Below are 22,568 nucleotides of genomic sequence, written 5' to 3' on the forward strand. Positions count from 1 at the left end.
GGGGGTGGACCTAGAGATTAAAGGTTGAAGTCTATGAACTATAAAATCCCTTCCAATCCTGAATTTTTACACTCCTTTGAGGATAATGAATACTTCCCCAGATCTGTTCCCATATGGTTCTGATCTCCACATCTGGAAATTTGTTTCTGTGTAACAACCAAATACTTAAAGGTTTAGTCCAAGGAGTTAAAATGTTTGTTATTTATACTCAAATGTTAGAGTTCTTTAGTTGAACTTTTACATTTTTGGATATGAGTTAGGGAAATGTGTGGGTACAAATAGCTAAAATATGATATTAACCAATTTAAAAAAAAAAGATCTGTTTGAAAGCCAAAAAATGATCTTTGAACTGAGAAATGAGATGTGAGGTATCAACTGGGAGGCTAGTATGCCAAGTTTGAGTGTCACTACTAACTTTTAAAATCTCTTTGCCTCCCTCTTTCTCATCTGTAAAATAACAGCATGTTTCTTTAGACGCTGAGAAGAAACAGAAATGCCTTGGCAACAGAAATAAGGAAATAGAAAAGTTTATTTTGAAGAACAAAATAAGAAATTACTTTGTTAGAATAAAGCCATTTAAAAATAACTGGGATACCTTCGCCCCAAGATGGAGTTAGGAAGACAACCTAGACACCTCAGCGCGATCCTTCTGTTGGCTTATTCCACCAGGACCAGAGCTAAATGCCCCAATCGGCTCACACAATCGGTGCTGAATGAATGGCAGGATGTATCATATGCATGAAGGAATTGTTATGCATCCCTAGTTAGAGCCTCATCATTGCTGCGATACTTCGTAAGCATTAAATTTCTGAAAACCTGCATCAAAAAAGAATGTTAGTTTTACTTCCTTTTTTTTGTCATACTGGGGTTTGAATGTAGGGCCTCAAGCTATCTAGACAAGTCACTTCCATTTTTATATGTGAGAAACAAGTAACTTATCAAAAAAATTAGCCAGTATGTTTTGCTGGTTTGAGAAACTTCTGAAACCTAACAGATTGGACAGACATCTCTATTAGGGTAGGGTGGCATCTTTAAGATCCTTTAGCTTGTCAGGATACAATTGAAGGTTATGAAATAACCTGTTTTCTCACAGGGAAGCCTGGATTTGCTCTCCCTTTCCACCTTCTAAACAGTTGGAATCACCAGTTTCTGGCCAGGGAACAGACCAGAGAATGGCTCATGGAATACTAAGATGACTCCTATTGATATTTAGGGATAACTCTGAATCCTGTCTCCAGAAAGTCCCTGAGCATGAGATGGCACACACACATTGAGTATAGGCATGCCCCATGCTGAAGTCTGAAATTCACTCTGAGCGCTCTCAGCTTCTATTTCCTGTGCCAACCCCATGGGTTTTTTTTTGGTTAGGGTTGAACGTGACTACCTTGAATATGCAGGAAGAAAGTGATGTATTGTTCATCCTACCACAGCTGGTAATTACAGACTTATGAACTACAGAAGGCAGGCCACGCTGAAATACACTTTGCACAAAGTGTATTTTTGGCCTAATGGTAGGCCTTTGACACATAAGCCTGTCATTTACCTCAGGTTTAAAAAAAAATAATACACTAGATAGCAGTGAAGTTTGGGAAGGAATTTAGTTTTTCTGACTTTAACACATTTTTCTCCATGTCAATAGTCACCTGAAAGCTCACAGCTATTATTCATTGATCTAACAGTTGGATACCTTTTTGATCAGAAACCTGTAAGAGTTTTCCCAGAGTTGCTTTATCAGCAACTCTCAGGAGAAGGGGGCAAATGGCAGGCTGTAGTTGTTAGAAATCCATGTTCCACTTGGGCTGGCTCAACATCCCTACAGGGAGGCTCACCGGCACCTGAAGTTCAGCATGGTGTCCACAGAAAAGCATGACAGCGTGAACCCCAATCTGCCCCATCTCCTTCAATGTTTCTACATTCTCCCCGTTCCCCTCCAATCTGCTTGAGGGATGATTCTCTTCTTACCCACTGGCTCTAGGCCAGATTAAGAAACGACTTCCTTTCAAGCTTTCTGAATAAGGCCTCATCTATAAAGCTTTCCTGAACTGAAGAAGATAATGAAGGGGAAGCTTAAGTGACGGGACAACTACACTGTCCCTAACCAGACCCTGACTCTTAATGATCACTAGTTCTTCCCTCCTGTCATTTAGTTTGCAGTAGCAAGACTGGGCTTGTCTCTCCTATCCAGGAGAGAAAGCAAAGGAGAAGTGGTTTTAGCCTCCCTCAAGCTTTCAACCACAGTTCTACAAAACTTAGTGGGTTTTCTTCCAGTTCAAGACAAGACCAGGAATCTGTCACATTTAGGTTTGTCCACTGTGTGAAGCTTGGGTGAGTTAGTTAATCCCTGCAAACCTCATTTTTTTCTACTTTAAAATGGGGCTAATAAATAGATTGTTATAAAAATTAAATGAATTAAACTTCAAGGAATTAGAATACTGACAAATAGAGCATATTTAATCAATCTTTCCAACTTGTTCTCTTGGATCTTAATTTTGAGCCAGAAAATTCTTCTTTAAATAGCTTTAAGTATTCAGGATGACATTTCCAAAGTGGGACAAAACCAGAATTCATTAAGTGACAAATTGAACTTGGTCTGGGAGATCAGTTAGGTGTAAAGTTATAATCTAATGCAAGAATATACATTCCTTATTAGGTTTGGAGAGAGCTACAAAGATGGGTGGTGTGTAACCTCAGCACTTGCGAGGCTGAGGTAGAAGGATGGAGAGTTTTGAGGCCAGCCTGGGCTACACAGTGAGACTTTGCCTCAAAAATCCCTACAAAAAACAACAACAAAAAAAGATGAAAAGAGGATTATAACCCCAAATGGACTCTTATAAATAAGGTACAGAGAGTCCACCAAATCCTGAAGGAAAAGAACCCAGAGATATATGGCAAGAAGACAGATAAACATTTCCCTGCCTTTCCTCTAATCTCCAAGCAAAACTGAAATATAAAATACTAGCTTCAGCCTGGCACCGGTGGCTCATGCCTGTAATCCTAGCTACTCAGAAGGCATACATAGATCGGGAGGCTTGCAAGCCCGGACAAATAGTTCTGCAAGACTCTATCTCGAAAAAACCCTTCACAAAAAAGGACTGGTGGAGTGGCTCAAGTTGTAGGCCTTGAGTTCAAACCCCAGTACCAAAAATAAAATAAAAAATACTAGCTTTAGAAAGATGTGCCAAGAGTTTAAATAAAGTGAAAGTCAGCCCTTTGGTTGTTGTTTACTGCTTTATTAGAGCAGAAGGAAGTGACACCTGTTGCTTTTATAGTCCTGGGGAAATATACCCAACACATAAATACATCTTCCAAATTATAACATTAATAACCTTTTTAATTTGAATACATTTCCTTTCCAAACCTCATAACTAAGAATGTTAAAAATTACCAAACAAGACTAGGTTCTTAGGGTGGACAAGACATCAAAAATCCTTTCACCAAAATCTACTACTTACAATTTGAATGAAAATCTGCTTTGAGCAGTCACTATTGTAATTTCCCTTGCAAAAGAGATGGAAATCCTGAAGAACAGGTAAGAATCTCTGCCCACAGGATCAATTTTGCAACACTGTTTCTGGAAGCCAGGGCTCAAGAGATTTGTCTTAGTGGTGCATGCGTGTTCCCTTGGTCTGAAGACATGAAGGCCATCAAAACAAGGCTCTGAAGAGTCCTTTTCTGCTTGTGATGACATCAAAATGAAGGAGAGAACAGAGTCACAGTTTTCCCGAAGTGCTCAGTAGGACCGCAGTGGTTTGGCATAGATTGGCTCCAGGACATGATGAGTTAGAACCAAGAAGAGGCCTCCAAGGAAGACAGCGATGACAAAAGCCAGCAGGACATAGCGGCCAATGAAAAAGGCATCCACAATCTGGGTGAAGAAAACATCAAAATGCACTCACTGCCATTCCAGTGCCCTGGCTGTGTTAATCTGAAATCTGTGATGAATGCTCCATATTTGTAACTTCCAGTAACATCCTGCCCTGGGTTCCCTCTTAGCAATTTGAGTAGGAGGTACAAGGTAAAGAGAGGATTGATAGGTATAGGAGACAAATGACTCAATTTAGGAGACTCATAAATGTTTTAAAGTCCCTGGATGAGTTGTGAAATCAGTTATCTGAAAAAGTTAATGAGAAGTGACTTCGCCCTAGAAAGTCTTATTTTTCTTGATATTAAAACATTTTTTTATGGAGGATTTTAAACATACGTTAAAATATAACAAACTCCCACGAAGACCAAACCCTGGAAATCATCAAACCACTGTGGTTCTGAAAAGTTCATTTTCAAAATGAGGTGACTGTTTAAAGCTTTTATCAGAAGAGTTCTCAACCCAACATTCATTACCCAGCATCCCAAGGGAGAGGGAAAATAGCCACTTTCCTGAGGTACTAAAATACTCAGAGGACAAGTAACTTGCCCCAAATCATGTAGTTGGCTGCCTGGTAACCAGTCATACTGATGCCCCATTTCTAATGATCTTTGCTGACAGAAACCTGTAATTGGTGTTGGCTGTATCCACTGCTCTGCTATTTACTGCCAGAGCTCTGCTCTCCCCAGACCCAAATGGTGGTGCTTAAAATTAGGCAGGAAAAAACAATTTAATGTACAGACCTAATGGAGCAGCAGCAAAAACTAAGTCACTGACCTTACAGAAGCCTTGAAAACCATATGTAAAAGGGAATCCAAAATACCTAAAGAGGCAACTGTCATAGAAGAACACATTGTCCACACTGGGGCTAGATACAGTGGATCACACCTGGATATAGTGGATCACTCCAGCTACTTGGTAGGTACAGATTAGGAGGATCATGGCTTGAGGCCAGTCTCAAAAAAGTTAGTGAGATCCCATCTCAACAACAACAAAGAGCTGGGTGTGGTGGCACATGCCTGTTACCCCAGCTCTGTAGGAAGCATAAGTAGGAGTACAATTCAGGCTGGCCCTGGACAAAAACTGTGAGACTCTATCTCAAAAATAACCAAAAGCAAAAAGGTCTGAGGGCATGGTTCAAGTGGTAGAATGGTTGGCCTAGCAAGCATGAGACCCTGATTTCAAACCATAGTACTGAAAAAAAGAAAAGAAAAGAAATTCACATCTAACTGTGAATATTAGATCACATAGCAAAGGGGACTTAAGGTTGCCAAACAGCTGACTTTAAAATACAGAGATTTACCTGGATTATCCAACCTATCTTGGACTAATGTAATCACAAGAATCCTTAAAAGTTAAAGAAGCAGAAAAGATGGTCAAAGGAGATGTGAGATGGAAGTAGTATCTGTGAAATGTGACACTGCTGGCTTTGAAGACAGAGGAAGGGGGCTGTGAACCAAGGACTAGGGGCAGCCTCTAAGTCTAGAGGAGTAAAGAAGTGGTTCTCTCCCAGGAACCACTTCCAGCAAAAAGGAACGCAGTCCTGATGGCCCCTTGATTTTAGGCCAGTGAGACTGATTTTGGACTTCTAACCTACAGAACTGTAAGATAATAATTTTATGTTGTCAGTCACTATGTTTGCTGTCATCTGTTAAAGCAGCAATAGAAAACTAATACAATGTTGAAACACAAAGTACCCGGCAAATCCAAGCACTGGTATGACCCATGAATCCAAAGATACCAAGAAGAAGAAGGCTGCAGACACCCCAGCTGCTCCAGAGATTACCCCAACATTCAACTTACAACAAAGGTCAGTTTGATAAAACAGCTTTAACATAACTTTGACCTTGGCTCCAGTACTTTGAGCAAGTCTCTTGCGGGCTACATGTTTGCTCATTCGACTGTTTCACTTTTTAATTAGCCAATTAGCAGGCCTTGGGTGCAGAAGGCCCAGGCCATGTATTATTGATACAGTACTGAGCCAGGTTGCTAGAGGGGCCAGCTCTCAAAACCTGAAAATAAGAACTTGAATTCTGCTGGCCATGCTGATAAACAGATTTTGCTCAAACCCCATTCTCTCCTGAGTCTGAAACTCATATGACAGACAAGAGGGGGACTGATTTCAAAATAGTATTTGCTTCGTGCCTTCTTCTAACAGTCACATCTGCAGTAGTCTAGAAATATAGCAGCCTACATCACTCATGCCTCTTAAAAGACAAGGACATCAGGGTGGAAATTTACCCCTAACTCACACACATGGTACTTATGCGTTCAGAGTGGTTGCCAAATGCAAACAAAAAAAACCCCTGGCATCCATGGAAGAAATTCCTTGAATTTGTATGGGTAGTATAATTTCCTTTAAGAGTTTTCAGGACTAATTTCTACCTAGGCTAGTCCTAGGTAGATTGTGTCCACTTTGGTTCGAAAGGAATATAATTTTGTGGACTTTTGTCTAGTATCAAATCGATAATGTATGAGATCTGTGGGATGGCCCCTTTTATTTTGTTGAGCCCCAACAATGAAGATTTTAAAGACTGACCTCAGCTTGAATCTTTACTGTGCCTCTTCCTGGATATATACAACCTTAGGCGAGTTACTTGAGCCCCTTACAGTCCCCAGTGTCCTTACTTATAACATGGGGATAGTAATAATCTTCATACTACTTAGGGACGGCCAGAGGTTTAAATGAGATAATGCAAATAACATGCTTGGCACAGAACCTGGCATACAGAAATCCTTTAAGAAATGTTAGCTATTATCATCACTGCTACTTAAAAATTAAAATGGATGTTGAGAGGAAAGAGAAGGCTATGAGAAGGCGTAATGGGGCAGAAGTCAATACCATTATCAAGATCCTGTAGGTCTGAGACCAGCCATGCATGGCAAAGCCCCAAATCAGGAATGAACCAGAATGGGTGAGGTCTTTAGAAAAGGACTAATGAGAGAGGTAATAAAAATTTATTTATAGTGGTGGGTGCTGGCAGATGTGGTCCCAGGAAGGAGCACCAAAGGAATTGTTAGTATTGAATCCAATACCCTCCATTTCCCATAGAAATACTTCTTTCCCACAGCTCTTCTTTATGGAAATGATTTTGTCCACATCACAACTGGAAAAAGTCTATCACAGGGTGATGGCAAATTATGCCTCTCAGCACGCTGAAGGCGTAAGGTCAATTTCAGCCCAAGATCTAAGGTTCTGAGCCAGGCTACCAGTGGGAATACTTCTCATCAGGAGCAAGCCTATTCCCATTCCTGACTCATTTTCTCTTTTTCTGTCCCCATAGTAGGAGGTGGCCTTTCAACACCCTGTTGTTGAATTTGATTCATGTTGGAGATGGGACCAAATCAAGCCAATCACTGTCTGTGGTGTTGCAGATGGGATCAGAAGATTCTTTTTCTGGGTAAAGAGACAGGACTTAAAACTCCCTCTGAGCTTCCTTCATTGTTGTTTGAAAGATGCAGTGCTAACACATCTCTGGCAGGACGTAGGCAAAATGAAACCAATAGCTTTACCTTTATTTCGACCTCTGGGGTTGGGAGTTCACTGGCTCGGGGGAAAAGTAACAGAACTGACGTGATGATCAGAGCACCGAGGAATACAAAAATGACAGAGAACCTGGGGCAAAGAGACAAGGTAGTAAAAGCTCTATTTACAGTTTCTTCTAACCAGTTGGGCTTGGCCTGGCTCTTCCCTAGGGTCAACATTCTATATTTCAATCCTTAACGATGTTCAGTGAGCTGTTATCCACAACCCCCTCTATCTTAAAATCTTTCTTCCTAGACAGATACCTGCTGGGCATGTTTCTATTTGTTCCTGATAATTCCAAATTCCTAACAATATGAGTTCTAGTTTTTCATCTATACTTCTATAAGTCATAATTAAGAAACATCAGAGCAGCCCTGCCCCACACCCACTTCAGTTGTTTTTAGGCCACAATATTTTTATAAATTCTGTAATTCTTTGACACTTTCTCTCCCGAATGCAACTCTGGAGTGTTTTCAGGGTCAGTTCGTGGCCTCTGTTCTGAAAAATACCTCACATAGAGGGCCGGCCCTGCTCACTAAATGCTTTTTTACTTTCCCTGGGCCCAGGCTTAGAGACTTAGGGGCTGGACCAAGCATGTGCCACACATCTTAACAATTAAGGAAAACTCCCACGTACAATCCCTAAGAAATTCAATAGGCAGAGAAAGCAGATTTTCTTGTCATCTCTTGTTTCTCCCCACCATCTCCTCCACAGTAAGAACTGAAAAATACACTTCCCTTCTCCTCCCACCTCTGCCTCAGAGCATAAATAACGCAGTTAGTGCTTATGATAAGAGGTTAAAATGCAACTCATTCAAACTGCCAGTAATTACAAAAATGATCTTTTGAATTCTAAATGTTTAATGAGTGTCAGCGATTTCGCCTCTAATTGCTTTTACCTAGGACTCCCAGCTGAAAAGAATGCCTTACCTAGCTATCCCGGAGGCTCTGGATAACAGCACACACAGCAGCAGCACCAATACCCAGAGCAGGGCGAGGACGAACACACCAGCACCCACTCCCAGTACTGTGCCAGCCATTCTGGGTAGGCAGAAGCATCAGCTGATACTCTAGCTGGGCTCCTGCCCACGCCTGCTCCTGGGGTTCAGACAAATAGAGAGAAAGCTTGAACTCAATATGGGGGACATTTTGATGATTGGTGTGTTAGGAGGATCCCTTGCTACAGGTCTTTAATTTTCAGGAATGCTCTGTCCCAGAGTCCCTTAATAGGAAGTGGAAATTTAGAACGCAAAGGCTTTCTTTGTGGCAGGGACTGAGAGATTGCTTTCTGTTCCTCCTGTGTCATTTCAAACTTGGTCTTTGAGTTCTCATTTGACTTCTTCTCCCCACCTCCACCCAAGCCCATGATAGAAAGCTGAACCCTTGCTCACTACAAACCCTTAACCAAGGATTGCTAGAAGGCACCGGGGCCTGGCAGCTCCAGGACCACAGCAGAAGTTGAAGTTCTGGTTGCCTCCATGGTATGAACTTTGACTCACCCAGTAATCACAAGACAGAAATTTCTACTCTATCATTGAGTATTCTGGAAGAAAACTTCCAGCCCTTGTTTTTGAACATTTATTATGTGCTAAGTACTTTACAAACCTATCTCATTTAATCACGGTAATAGGTTCCTAGGAAGGTATTATTATATTTGTGTAACAGAGGAGGTAAGTATTGTGTAACTGCAAGGGAGTATGGTTAGTTTCCTAATTAGTGGCTTACAACAACAGAAATTCATTCTCTCACTGTTCTTGAAGTCACAGTTCAAAATAAAGGTGTTGATAGAGCCGTGCTCCCCGTAAAGGATCTAAGGGAGGAGACTTCCTTACTTCTTACTAGCTTCTGGTGGCTTTAGGCGTTCCTTGGCTTGTGACTCACAACTCCAATATCTGCCTCCATCTCCACATGCCTTTGTCTGCTTGTCAGCCTACCATAAGGATACTTTTCATTGCACTTAAAGTCCATTCAAATAATCTGGAATATGCTGGGTACCAGTGGCTGACACCTGTAACCCTAGCCACTCAGGAGGCAGAGATCAGGAGGATCATGGTTCAAAGCCAGCCCAGGCAAACAGTTCCATGAGACCCTATGTCGAAAAACCCTTCACAAAAATAGAGCTGGCTGAGTGGCTCAAGGTGAAGGCCCTCAGTTCAAGTCCCAGTACCAAAAAAAAAAAAAAAAAAATCTGGAATAATCTTGTCATGGTATCTTTAATTATATCTGCAAAGACACTTTTGCAAAATAAGGAAACAGTCACAGACTCCAGGGGTTAGTTGTGGTCGTATCTTTTGGAGATCACCATTCAACCTACTACAAGGAAACATGGTACTACAGTACTTCTTGATTTTCCTTTTAGTATTAGAGACAAGTCTTAAGTATATTCTTTCTTAGGTTGCTGTTTTTCTTTACCTGACAATTTAAATACCATGAAGACAGATTGAGATGTTCTGTTGTAAAGTTATTGGAAAACAGGCTCTAAGCATGAACTGCTGAAAAAAAGAAAAAAAAAAATCTTTTCTATGAAGATTCATGATATGCCTACCATGTTAAGTACTGTGCTTCTGGCTGGGGATGACAAGGGTAAAGAAGACATATCTTCTGGCAGAAGCTTAAGGTCTACTAGGGAACAATGTGGTGTAAACAACTAATCATATGATCTACTGGTAAGTGGTAAAGCAAAGTGCAGCAGGAGCCGAGATAGTGAAAGGGTTCCAAAGGATGCACCTTGCACCAGCACTCTTAGGAAGAATCAATGTGACAAGATGGCCCAGTAGGAGCAGAGTCTGTCTCCCACTGGCCTATCTCTGCTGTGGAACTCTTTCATGGGTTTATCTCAGTAATTCTAGCATGATGTTTCCTGTCTCTGGGTCTTTGTTTTTGCTGGTTCCACTGCCTGGATTCAACCCTCAATCCCCAACATGCCCTCTGCTATTTGCACAACTGGCCTCTCTTCATCTTTCTAAACCTGGCTTCCTTAGAAAAGGAATTCACTTCCTCAGGGAAGTCTTCCCTAACCATCCACTTAAATTAACCCTCCAAAAGAGTTAACTCTCCATCACTAGTAACTTTTTTTTTCCTTTAATGCTGAGTATTGAATCCAGAGCCTCATGGATACTAGGCAAGTGCTCTACCACTGAGCTACACTCTCAGCACCTGGAGTTAACATTTTATTCATTTGCTTACAAGTTTACATTCTGACTCTCCAACTAGAATAGTAACCTCATGAAGGCAGAAACTTTAGGTCTTTCTCATCATGCTACCCCTCATTCTTAGCCCAGAGAACACATGCAATAAATACTTGTTGGATAAATAAATGAAGCCAACAAGCTGGCAAAAATCAAGTGAGGGAGTAACAAGGTCATATTAAGGTTCAGAAAGATGACTTCTGGTCAATATGGAAGACCAACGAGGGAAATGCCTTACACAACAGTGAACACAAGGACACATTCAATAAAACAGAATAAAAATAATTTAGTATATAAAAAGCATTAAAGGAAGCTGGTTCAGGTGGTTCATGCCTGTAATCCTAGCTACTCAGGAGGCAGAGCTCTAGAGGAACACGGTTCAAAACCAGCCCAAGCAAAGAGTTCAAGAGACCCTATCTCGAAAAAATTCATCACAAAAAGGGTGGAGTGGCACAAGGTGTAGGCCCTGAGTTCAAGCCCCAGTATTGGAAAAAAAAAAAAAAAAAGCAATAAAGGAAAATCCTTAGGTCCACTAAACAGAATTGTAACTCAAAGCTCAAGTGGGAAACAGGAGCCGAGCTTGAAGGTCAGCACTAGCTGGAACATTCAGGATACTCCTCTCCTGGCCAGGTGAGGTCTTAGAAGCATGATGCAGGGAACTCGAACAGTGCATAATTCTGGGACTTCAAAGGGCTGACATGTTTTTGAAATAGGGCCTGAAAATTCTACTAAGGAGTTAGTTAGAAGAAAGCTAGCCAACTGCTTCAGGCCACAAATGGAAAAAAACTAGTGAGAGAAATCTGAATCCTAACCCTACATCACATACAAGCGTAGGGTCCAAGTCATACTACCAAGGTGGTATGGGATTCCCAAGCAGAAAGATTAACATAAAAACTACACTAAATGTGAGAAACCTACAGGATCCCAGAAAAGACAAAACTAAAACTTCTGCAGGGACACCACCACAGGTAGGCATGCCAGACTTCTTCAAAAATGAATGTAAAATAGAAGTGTTTTCAGACGTACAGAGACATTTTGAAATGGAGTTCACTCCTCACATGCCTTCACTCAAAAAGAGATACTTAGGGATGTACTTCACAAGAAGGAAAATGAACCAAGAAAGGAAGTATGAGATGTATCAATGGTGAGAAAAATACAAATATTTGTTGCAAAAATTTCTGTAATGATAATGATGACTAGTGTTCGAGGGGTTAAAATAAAGAACTAAAATATTAGCAGTTAAATGGAAGATAGGAAAGAACAGTTCAATGTTAAAGCCGTCTATATATGTATTTGCCCAGAAGAAGGTGGGAATTGTTACTTGTAGGTTTAAAGCTAAGTACACGTTTTAAACACACACACACAAGTAAATGCCATATAACACAAATAGAATGAACAAAACTTTCACATGAATAGAGTGAAAAAAATAAGGGAAGAAACAGAAGGGGTGAGGTAATAGTAGGGAAACAAAGCAAGGAAAATATAAAGTAAGACGGCAAATATAACTCCAATTACACAACAATCATAGTAAATGCATACAGATCATTCTTGACTATCAAAAGTTTCCTTCGTTAGATTTAAAACAAAAATTAAAACAGCCAGGCACCGGTGGCTCATGCCTGCAATTCTAGCTACTTGGGAGGCTGAGATAAAGAGGATCCCAGTTTGAAGCCAGACTGGGCAAATACTTCTCAAGACCCCATCTCCAAAATAACCAGAGGAAAATGGCCTGGAGGAGTGACTCAAGTGGTAGAATGTGTACTTTGCAAGCGTGAAGCCCTGAGTTCAAACACCAGTCCCACCAAAAAAATTTAAAAAGCAGCCAAATGAAACAAAATATAAGTTGGTGAGCAATATTAATATCAAGAAAAATGTTTATAGCTGGGTGCCGGTGGCTCATGCCTGTAATCCTAGCTACTTAGGAGGCAGAGAGCAGGAAAAGTACAATTTGAAGTTAGCTCAGGCAAATGGTTTGTGAGACCCTATTTTAAAAAAAAAAACTCATCACAAAAAAGGGCTGGTGAAGTGGCTCTAGGGGTAGGCCCTGAGTTCAAACCCCAGCACCTCAAAAAAAAAAGAAAAAGAAAGAAAAAGTTGTTCATAAAGCTTTGACAAGTATTAAGAACAGTCACAAAAGAAATAATTTAGAAAAAAGTTGTAACTTTTTTTAAACAAATTTTTCATATTTTGAAACAAATATGAACCTAACAACAAAGCCTCAAAATATATAAAGCCAAAACTGATATGCGCACTACAATAAATGGACAGACCCACAAATTTAGTGGGTGGTTTTAGTATTCTTGTTTCAGAAATAAATAGATCAAACAAATAAAAATAAGAACAAATGCCTGACAGAGAGGATACCTGAATGGCCAATATGTAAAAAGAACTTCATCAGTCACCAGGAAATTGCAAATGAAAACCAAAATGCAGTACCTCTGTATGTCCCCCAGAATGGCCAAAAGGAAAATGACTGAGAACTTAAAGTGTTAGTAAAGACATAGGGTAACTAGCACCCTTATACACTGCTGGTAAGATGTAATTGTTGCAACTGCTTTGGAGACATTTTGCAATGTCTATTAATAAATAAATCTAGAGCCCTAGATCTGGCTCTGTTATTCCTAGGTGTATTCCCAACAGAAATACACACATAAGTTTGCCAAAATGTCACTGTAGCTAGAAACAAACAACTCACAAGTCCACCAACAAGAATGGATAAAGTATTATACATTCAATCTATTCATTCCTACAATGCAAAAGTATAAAGCAATGAGAATGAACAAACTATACCTATACCCAATAATTTGGATGACTTTTATAAATATTAAATGAAAAAAAGACAGATACAAAAGTTACACTGAGCCAGGTGTGGTTGCACTGGCCTATAATCCTAGCTCTTGGGAGGCTGAGGCAGAAGGATTGTGAGTTTGGGGTAAGCCTACACTACATAGTGATACCTGCCTCAAAAAAACAAAACAAACAGCAAGAACAAAAAGTCCGTTCTGTAAAATTCCATTTACATAAGGCTCAAAATACTTTGGGGGCTAGAGGTCATAGTGTGTCTACCTTGCAGAACACAGTGACTGGAGGGGATTCTGGGTTGCTGATTTTAAAAAATCTGCTTCTTGATTTGGTTAGTTACTTGGCTCTGTTCATTTTGGTCAACCGTATCTAGCTATCCATTTAGGATTTGCATACTTTTCTGCATGTGTGTTACATTTCACTAAAAAGTTTGCTTTTAAGAAAGAATCTTGGAGGTGTAGCTCAAGTGGTAGAGCAACTGCTTTGCAAGTGTGAAGCCCTGAGTTCAAACCCCAGCTCCACTGGAAAAAAAAAGAAAAGAAATGAGGAGAAAAAGAAATAATCTTAAGTGACATATAAGCCAAATGTAACACATGTACCTTGTTTGGGTCCCAATTCAAACAAAGCATCTGAAAAAACCTTTTAAGATGACTGGGGAAATCTGGGGATAGTTGGGTATCCCCAAATATTTGGATATTTGATATTATGGAATTACCAATTTTAAAATGAAAAATACTTTTGTTAAAAAGTATCGAAGATTCCTTATGATATACATGTATACATACACACATGTAACAAAATTTAGAAAAGACAAAGTGGTATCCATGCACTTCATATTATTTGGAGGGGAGGAAGTGAAGGGACAACATGATTAAGACTGGTCATGAGCTAGTTACTGATGCTGGGTGACAGGTGAATGAATGTTGACTATACTATTTTCTGAACATCTAAATATACTTGAAACTTGCATAGCAAAAAGCTGTGTAGATGTATAGAATGTATATGTATACATGTATATGTACGTATATGTATATATATGAGTAATTATAACAAAAGAGTTGTAAGATTTTTATAGTTAAAATTATAAAACTTTACTCAAAGACTTTTTTTAAAGTACCTGGATGGAGAAATAACCTATGTTTCTAGATGAGATAGTTCAATTTGAAAGATCTCAATTTTTCTTAATCTATAAATTCAGTGCAATCCTAGTTAAAGTCTAAAAATATTTTTTGTGGAACTTGAAAACGAGTCCTAAATTCATACAGAATAGTAAAGACCCAAGAATAGCCAAAACAATTTTGAGAACTAGGATGGCAACTTGCCTTTCTTGTTACCAACTGCTGCAGACACATATTATAAAACCAAGGTAATTAAAACAGTGTGACAGTGGTACAAAGACACATGGACCGGTGGCATGAAATTGAGAGCCCAAAAACAGATCTGTGCATCTGTGAGAACTTTGTACAGAAAGGAGTTGGCTGCGTGATTCAGGGGTAAAGGATTTCATAGATGGTGGTAGCATGAATTATTATTCAACCAGAAAAATAATAAAATTCAACCTCTAATTTTTATCATATACAGAAGCTGATTTTAAATGGAAGTAATTCATAATGAAATAGCATACGTTTAAATACATGAATGTTCAGGCTGACTGCACTAGAATACATAATGAAGTACAGTAGTCATATGCTCGCACCTAAACTTAGAATCACCATGAGCACAAAGCTACAAATGCAGACTATGCAGGTGTGTTGTACCGGCAACTGAAATACCACGAGCTGTGCTGCCTTCGGCTATGTGATTTTTCTAGAGTAAGGAACAACTCTTGTTAAAGTTCCAAACCACAAATTAGTATAATTTTCCCTTGATTTACATTAGAGTTGCATTCCTGGAAATTTTACTATATTAAATTGTGCCAAAAAATACATTATGTTAATACAAAAAAAATGGAGCTAGGTTCTAGGCCCAAATAATTATAAATGAATATCCTGTGGGATACTCAAAAGTTGTACAGGATGCTGGAGAATTCTTCATTTGAGGATTGTCCCATGCACTACAGAACACCTAGCATCCCAGCCCTGCTCTGTAAATTACGATAGTACCTTCCAACCACAACAATAACTAAATATGTCCTCATGAGTTCGGAAATGCCCCCTCACGGCCAGTACACCTCCTTGGAGAACCACTGTTGTACAAGAACTCTTATAAAGAGACACGTACAAGGATATTCATTGTCGCTTTGTTCACAATAGCAAAACGGTAAGAAAAAACCTAAAGGCCCATCAGTAAGAGAATGGATACAATATTATATACTCACAATGAACACTTAAATGAATAAACCTTATCTATATGTGTTGATATGAATATATCTCAAAAGCAGTGTTTTTTGTGGTACTAGGATTTGAATCCAGAGCCTCATGCTTGCTAGGCAGGCACCCTACCACTTGAGCTACTCCGCCAGCCCTCAAATACAATGTTGAGTGATAAAAGTTAAGTTGTAAGCCAGGTATGGTGGTATGTCTCCATAATCCCAGCACTTGGGAAACAGAGGCAGAAGAATCTCCAATTCCAGGCCAGCCTGGGCTACACAGTAAGACCCCATTTCAAAACAAACACACACACACACACACACACACACACACACACACAAAATAAATAAATACCAAGTTGCAAAATGAAACCTACAGTATATACTACTTATATTTTAAAATAATATATATGGCTTATTATTTACAGATTATAGCAAAAGTATAAAAACATGGGCATGAATGACACAACAATTTCAGGAGTGTGCCCCTGGGAAGACAGGAGGGTAGTAGAATGGGGCCAGCAGAAAACAGAGGGATCTAAACTAAATCTGTCATGTTTCATTACTTTAAAATAAAAAGAGTAAGCAGATTACCAGCATACTAATATTTATTAATCTGGTGGTGGGGCATAGATATTTCTTATACCATCCAATTTTTAAAATATTTGGGGTAATTCTTAGTTTTTAAAAAGAATCTGGTGACAGGATACACATGAATTGGGATCAGAGACCAGAGATGGGTAATCAATTAGGAGACTATGGTAATTCTCCAGCTGAGAGACAAGTCCAGTCTTAGCTGTGGAAATGGGAAGGGGTCAAGGAAGGTGATAGAAATAATTCATGTTTCTAATTTGGTTGACTGAGCTGATAGTACTACCCTTAAGAAAACAACTTGTGCTCACTTCAGCAACACATATACTAAAATTGGAACGATATAGGGAGGATTAGTGTGGCCCCTGAATAAGGATTACATGCAAATTTGTGAAGTAATCCATTAAAAAAAAAAAAAAAAAAGAAAGAAACAAAACAAGTAGGCTGGAGGTGTGGAGTGCTTTCCTAGCAAGTACAAAGTCCTGGGCTGGCAGAGTGGCTCAAAGTGGTAGAGCGCCTGTCTAGCAAGGGTGAGGCCCTGAGTTCAAACCCTGATACCACAAAAAAGAAAAGGAAGACAACAACTATGTAAGGATATATGGTGCTTCTTTGGAGATCACACAATTACCAATAACATCTGAACCAACTTTTAGCACCTAGAATACGGGAAAAATGGAAGTTGAATTTGGTATCATTAGAAACACTACTCTTCAAACTCCCATAGAAACTTAAAACCTCAGGAGATACTGGCCTATGTGTGGTATGGTAGAGAGCTAAGTAGCCCCAAGCTCTTTTAGGAATGAGGTTTATCACTTTATAAGTAAATCATACATTACTAAGCAAAGGACAGGAAGGCTGGGTACACTACAGACTGCTGCTGCAGTGGAGTGAACATCTAGTCATTTTATTTTGTTATCAATGTGACAAGGATATTTATGATGAATTCCCCTATTAGAATTTTTTTTTTTTTTGGTGGTACTGGGGTTTGAACTCAGGGTCTCACACTTGGAAGGTAGACACTCTATTACTTGAGTCACTCTGCCAGCCTAGAATAGCTAAACTATTATTTGTGACTCAGATATGATGAAAATTAGAAGTGTTTTTATTTAAGATTCAGGACTTCTATGGTTTGACCAATCTGATTCAAGAGTAAGTCCATTTACTTATTATCGGTAGCATTTCAGGCAAGTAGCCTAGAGTAGGAAAAAACCAATCTATTTTGAGCCCCCTGTTTGTTCAGTAGTTGACAATAGGAGCAACTATAGGGCTCAGTGCTGTATTGGAAAGTGTCTTCAGACCTTTTAGGATGAATGTGCGGTGCATCCTTCCTTCATCTAAGGTGGATTGAACACGCTTTCCTCCAGCTCTCAGAGAAAATGAGACATACAGTGAGGTAGGTAGCTGACCCCTGCACCTGGCGCCTACCAACTTAAACACAGTGTTCACCAACAGGCTGACGATCTTGTGAGAATACTAATGTCCACTACAAGACGACTTACATTTGTCCAGGACAAATAATGGACTCCGTGGAGGGCAACGTGACTTAAATGCTGCTGGTGGTGGGTGACACCTCACTCATTCTCCGATTTTCACACGGACTCAAGCCCTTGAAAGCAACAGAAAACAATGGATTACAGGAATGACGTTCTTCTGGAAGAATCCTTTTCAATCTTCATAGCTTGTTCCAAAGCGTCAAGAATAGCTGGGGGGACTTTCGCACTTTCCTATCTTTGTTAAATAACACGCAAGTCGGGGGCCGGGGTATCAATCGCCAAACTACGAAAGTGCTAGCGATGTGGCATCCACTCTTGTCACGCGGACCCGGTCCTTGCCCGCTTCCCAGGGCGCAGAGACCGGGTGTGCTAGCGCCACCGCCCCGCAGCTCTCGGAACTGCAGTCCAGAAACGCCGGCCCCTGGAACTCCAGCCTCTCTCCCCAGCCCTGTTGTACAAAGTGGCGGGAGGAAAACACTGCGCCAACTCTCGTCAGAATGCTCACCCGGCTACCTCCTCGTAGCTGGAGAGGGACTAAAATTTCAGACAAAAGGCATCTGAATCAGGCACTGATATTTTACTTTCTCAAGAGCATGAAACAAACAACAAACAAACAAAAGCAGTGCTTTCTTCTCGGTCCAGACCCTCCGCGAGGGTAAGTCTGCGAGATCCGCGCGCCGCCCACCCTCGCCATCTCCCAGCCTCTGCAGCCCAAGCCTCCGCCCTTCTACCTTCTCTGCAACCGCACGACTTCCCTCACCTCCGCGCCCCCTCACCTGGCTGCCCAGTTACCCTGGCCACGATTCACACCTCTGGCCAGTTCCAGGCCACCAGGGCTTTGGTCTACTTAGGACGAATCACAAGTGGGCTTTTATTCAGGCGACTCCGGATTCGCTAATCAGAACCGATCTTTCAATGCCCAACTTCCGCCTCATTAGTTCACGTTTGCCACGGCTCCGGGCAACGCCAAGTGTGGTGGGTGGGAACGTCGTCCTCCCCTATGCCCTCTGATTGGCCGTTAGTCATCGGCCGCTGGCTGGCCTCAATTTCGATTGGATAGCGGCCCTTCCTAACTCCCGCCCCCCAAAACACGCACACCTCATTGTCAATCACACAATCCTTAACCCTTTGGACCACTGGTCAGGATAGCCTGAGGGCGGGATGTTGGACAGTAGTGTCATGCTTCTTGCGGTCACCATGGAGCCAAGAGGCCAGACAGCCTCGAAGTACAGAGAGCTATACCATGGTCTAGACCTCAGTGATGAACATCTCAATCCCCAACCCACGAGCTGCGATAGGGCTCAGAATTTGGGGGCAAGTCCTACCAGGACCAGCCTTTAAAGGTCGCTAACAACTTTCTTGGAAAGAACTGGGTCCAAAGCACCAGTTGTAATAACATCACGTTTCAAGTATCCTTACCTCGCATTATTTTATTTTATTTTGTTTTGGCGGTACTAGGATTTGAACTTAGGACCTCACACTTACTAGAAAGGTGCTCTACCACTAGGGCCATGCCCCAGTCCCTTTTTGCTTTTGTTATTTTTCAAATAAGGTCTCTGATTTTTGCCTGGGAACGGCCTGGACAGAGATCCATCTACCTCGGGCCTTCTGCTGTAGCTGGGACCACAGTCACAAGCCACCGTGCCTGGCTTATTGATTGAGATAGGGGTTTCGCTAACTTTGGGGGGCTGGCCTTGAACCCAATTCTTCTGATTGCTGCTTCCTAAGTAGCTGGGAGTACACGCATGAGCCGCGGGGTCTGGCCACTTTGCCTTATTTTAAAAAGGGTAAAATTTGCCTTTATTTTTCCAAAGACTGAGGTAAGATCATTCTAACCAAGGCACATACTGAGAAAGAGACCTGAAGTAAATCAAGTAAACCCTCTGCAGTCACAGTCTCCAGGCAACTGGAATTGGAGCTTGTCTGTTTTTAGCAGACCACTCTTACCTAAACTGCTAACAAGAATTTGCCAAGACTTTGTGCTGAGACCATAATGTCTTAGACTAAAAGATCCATCAATCAGGCCAACCAAAGGACGCAGGACATATACTGCATTTTCCTGACAAAGCAGGGAGGGAAAACAGATGACGGTCAAAACAATACCAAATTTGAGAGTGGCAGTGCTTGAACCCTTGTCCTTAGATAAAATAAGTAAATACCATGAAGCAAGCTACGCAGTCTGAATCTCTAATTTAGGTTATTCAGCTTCTGAGTCATAGCTTTAGGGATGAAATGGGAGAAGATGGTTGAATTTTATTGTTTGCAGGTATTAAGTTTATTTTAGTCATGACTTCATTTGCAGTCCTGTAAACTAACCAATGATTTCTTATGTGTTTAAGAACTTGACCTTAGTTGATCCAGTGAGGAGCTCTGTGGTTAAGAAAGCCATTGTTTTGATTAACTCATTTCATTGGAATTGCTTGTTAACTGCAACATGCACTGTTAGATGCTGTGAAGATACACAAGAAATGAGATGTGATTCTTAATGCGCTTAGTGTGGTTTCATAATGTTAGGTCAACAATAGAGAAGCAACAGAAAACACTTTATAGCAAGATATAACAATGGGCCAAACCTAATTTATGGTTAATTGCTCCAAAAGATAGCAATACTTCAGATTTCAGAACATTTTGTAGTTTTCAGAGCACTTCTTCACTTGTATTATTTCAGGAACATTTTGTTTTGTCTGAAGTTAATGTACATGTCTTCATGGTGGGGCAAGAACAATGGAGCTGTAGCATATGGGTAGGAAGGGAAAGATGGAACAGAAGGAGAAGGGAGTCCAGGGAAAGGAGGTAATTTGAACAAAGAGGCTGATAGAAGAATGAGTACTGAGTATCTGTAAAATTATGTGTCGACAAGTAGTAGAATATAATGCTGTTGTCCAACTGGTCAGAACCTATTCTGAGCCCTTAATGTTTTTGGGGAAAGTAGTCAAAAGTTTGAGATTGAGGAAGTTAAGTTCCTTCCACTTCTACTGGTGAAGCAGGTTCATTAAGAATGCATATGAATGAGGAGATATTTCCAACTTCTTACATCTTCCTGAATGGATGTAACATCTCTATGGTTTCTGTCCCATAAAAAGGAATCCTTACAACAAGTTCTCATGTCCCATCATTCTAGCCACTTGAATGGGAAGGAGTTATTCATTTTCTGATTAAATAATTGAAATTGTCACCATAGTGTTTCATCTTTTGCCATCTCTGAATCGAAGCTGTGCACCCCAGTCTAGAGATTGGTTCTTGATCATCCCATCTTTCTCTTTTTAAAAGTTGTCTACCATGTGTTAAACAGTGTCTCTCCATGTTACTCTCCATATCTGCTGTATGTGTATTTCTTATTGTACTTGTAGAATGTACATTGATGCCATGTGGGTATTCTCGTGTATTAGTCAGTTTTCTGTCACTGTAACAAAATATCTAAGAGGAACATTTAAGGAGGAAAGATTTCAGCTCACACTTTCAGAGTTTTCAGTCCATGGTCAGATGGCTCCATTGCTTTGGGTCTGAGGTGAGACCAAACATGGCGTAGAGTGTGTGGTGACAATTGCTCAACTCATGGTAGGCAGAAAGCCGAGAGAGAGAGAGAGAGAGAGAGAGAGAGAGAGAGAGGGAGAGACAGAGAGAGAGAGAGAGAGAGAGAGAGAGAGAGAGAGAGAAAGAAGAGAGAAGAGAGAGAATATTAGAGGTTTCGTACAAAAAACCCTTCAAAGGTGTTATAGTTTGGATAAAAATGTTCCCTCCAAAAGGTACATGTCCTGAAAGTTTGGTCCCCATGCAAGCGTGCTTAGAGGTGGGACTTTAAGAAGTGATTGGATCATGAAGACTGACTTCATGACTGAATTAACCCACTGACAGATTCAAAATAGACTGTGGGGTGGGGATGGAACTTCAAAAGGTGGGGTCTAGTTGGGAGAAGTGAGTCACTGGGGACATGTCCTAGAAAGATGTATCTTGCCAGGCACAGGTGGCTCACACCTGTAATCCTACCTACTCAGGAGGCAGATATATGGATGATAGCAGTTCAAAGCCAACCTGGGCAAAAAATTCACAAGACCCTATCTTGAAAAAACCCTTCACAAAAAAGGGCTGGTGGAGTGGCCCAAGGTATAGTCCCTGAGTTCAAGCCCCTGTACCGCAAAACAAAAAACAAAAAACACACATTAAAAAAAAAAAAAAAGAAAGATCTGTCTGGTCCTGGCTCTTTCCTCTGTCACACACTGTGATTCCAGGCAGCCATAAAGTGAGCACCTTTGCTCCATCACATGCTCTGAAATCATGAGCCAAAATAAATCTTTCCTCCTGTAAGTTGTCTCTCTCAGGTATTGGTCATGGCAACAAAAAGTCTAATACTAAAAGCATGTCCCCAGTAACCTACTTCCTCCAGCTATGCCCCACTGCCTAGAGTTTCTGTCACCTTCCAATACCCCATCAAATTGTGAGCCCATCAATGAGTTAATCCATTGCTGAAATCAGAGCGCTCCATGATCCAATCACTTCCTAAAAGGCCATCAGAATGTCATTTTGTTAAATTATAATTTTCTTCAAATAAGTAAAAGTGACAACAACAATAAAAAGCAATGTTTCATTTCCCTTTTCTCAAATGTGTGAAATCATTTGTCATGCTTCCTGACAGAGGTGGGGGAGTAAAAAGAGATCAATAGGGTTATGGAGTACATGGAATGATTTCAAGAGAAGGTGCAAGGTTTTCTTGCTCATTTGATAGCTATCAAAATTTTTTTCTGCCTGAGATTTTTTTTTGTACACATTTTCTCATATATGATAATTTTAGCATTTTGCAG

The 22,568-nt window shown here is 40.6% G+C and overlaps 1 protein-coding gene and 1 non-coding gene across 4 annotated transcripts; one reads left to right on the forward strand and one right to left on the reverse strand.

Annotated features, from left to right (window-relative positions):
* Nucleotides 1-511: 511 nt before the first annotated feature.
* Nucleotides 512-18,707, reverse strand: Tmem218 (transmembrane protein 218). 3 transcript variants are annotated; one of them, XR_012445579.1, is made up of 6 exons: nt 18,546-18,707; nt 17,776-17,882; nt 8,318-8,485; nt 7,376-7,478; nt 3,453-3,865; nt 512-816 (listed from the first exon to the last, which is right to left on the reverse strand). XR_012445579.1 is itself a non-coding variant. In XM_074066448.1 (5 exons), exons 3-5 carry the CDS (start codon nt 8,425-8,427, stop codon nt 3,731-3,733), a joined length of 348 nt encoding a protein of 115 aa, XP_073922549.1. In that variant the 5' UTR covers nt 8,428-8,485; nt 17,776-17,882; nt 18,546-18,707; the 3' UTR covers nt 512-3,730. The 3 variants fall into 3 exon arrangements, 2 of the variants coding, with proteins under 2 accessions (XP_073922549.1, XP_073922550.1); XM_074066448.1 differs by having other exon boundaries at nt 512-3,865; XM_074066449.1 differs by having other exon boundaries at nt 512-3,865; nt 18,530-18,707.
* On the forward strand, nt 16,580-16,686 carry LOC141421037 (U6 spliceosomal RNA). Its single transcript, XR_012445741.1, has one exon. It is a non-coding gene; the product is annotated as a U6 spliceosomal RNA (small nuclear RNA).
* Nucleotides 18,708-22,568: the final 3,861 nt, after the last annotated feature.

This window comes from Castor canadensis, chromosome 2 (genome assembly GCF_047511655.1).
Source record: "Castor canadensis chromosome 2, mCasCan1.hap1v2, whole genome shotgun sequence".
NCBI lineage: Eukaryota > Metazoa > Chordata > Mammalia > Rodentia > Castoridae > Castor > Castor canadensis.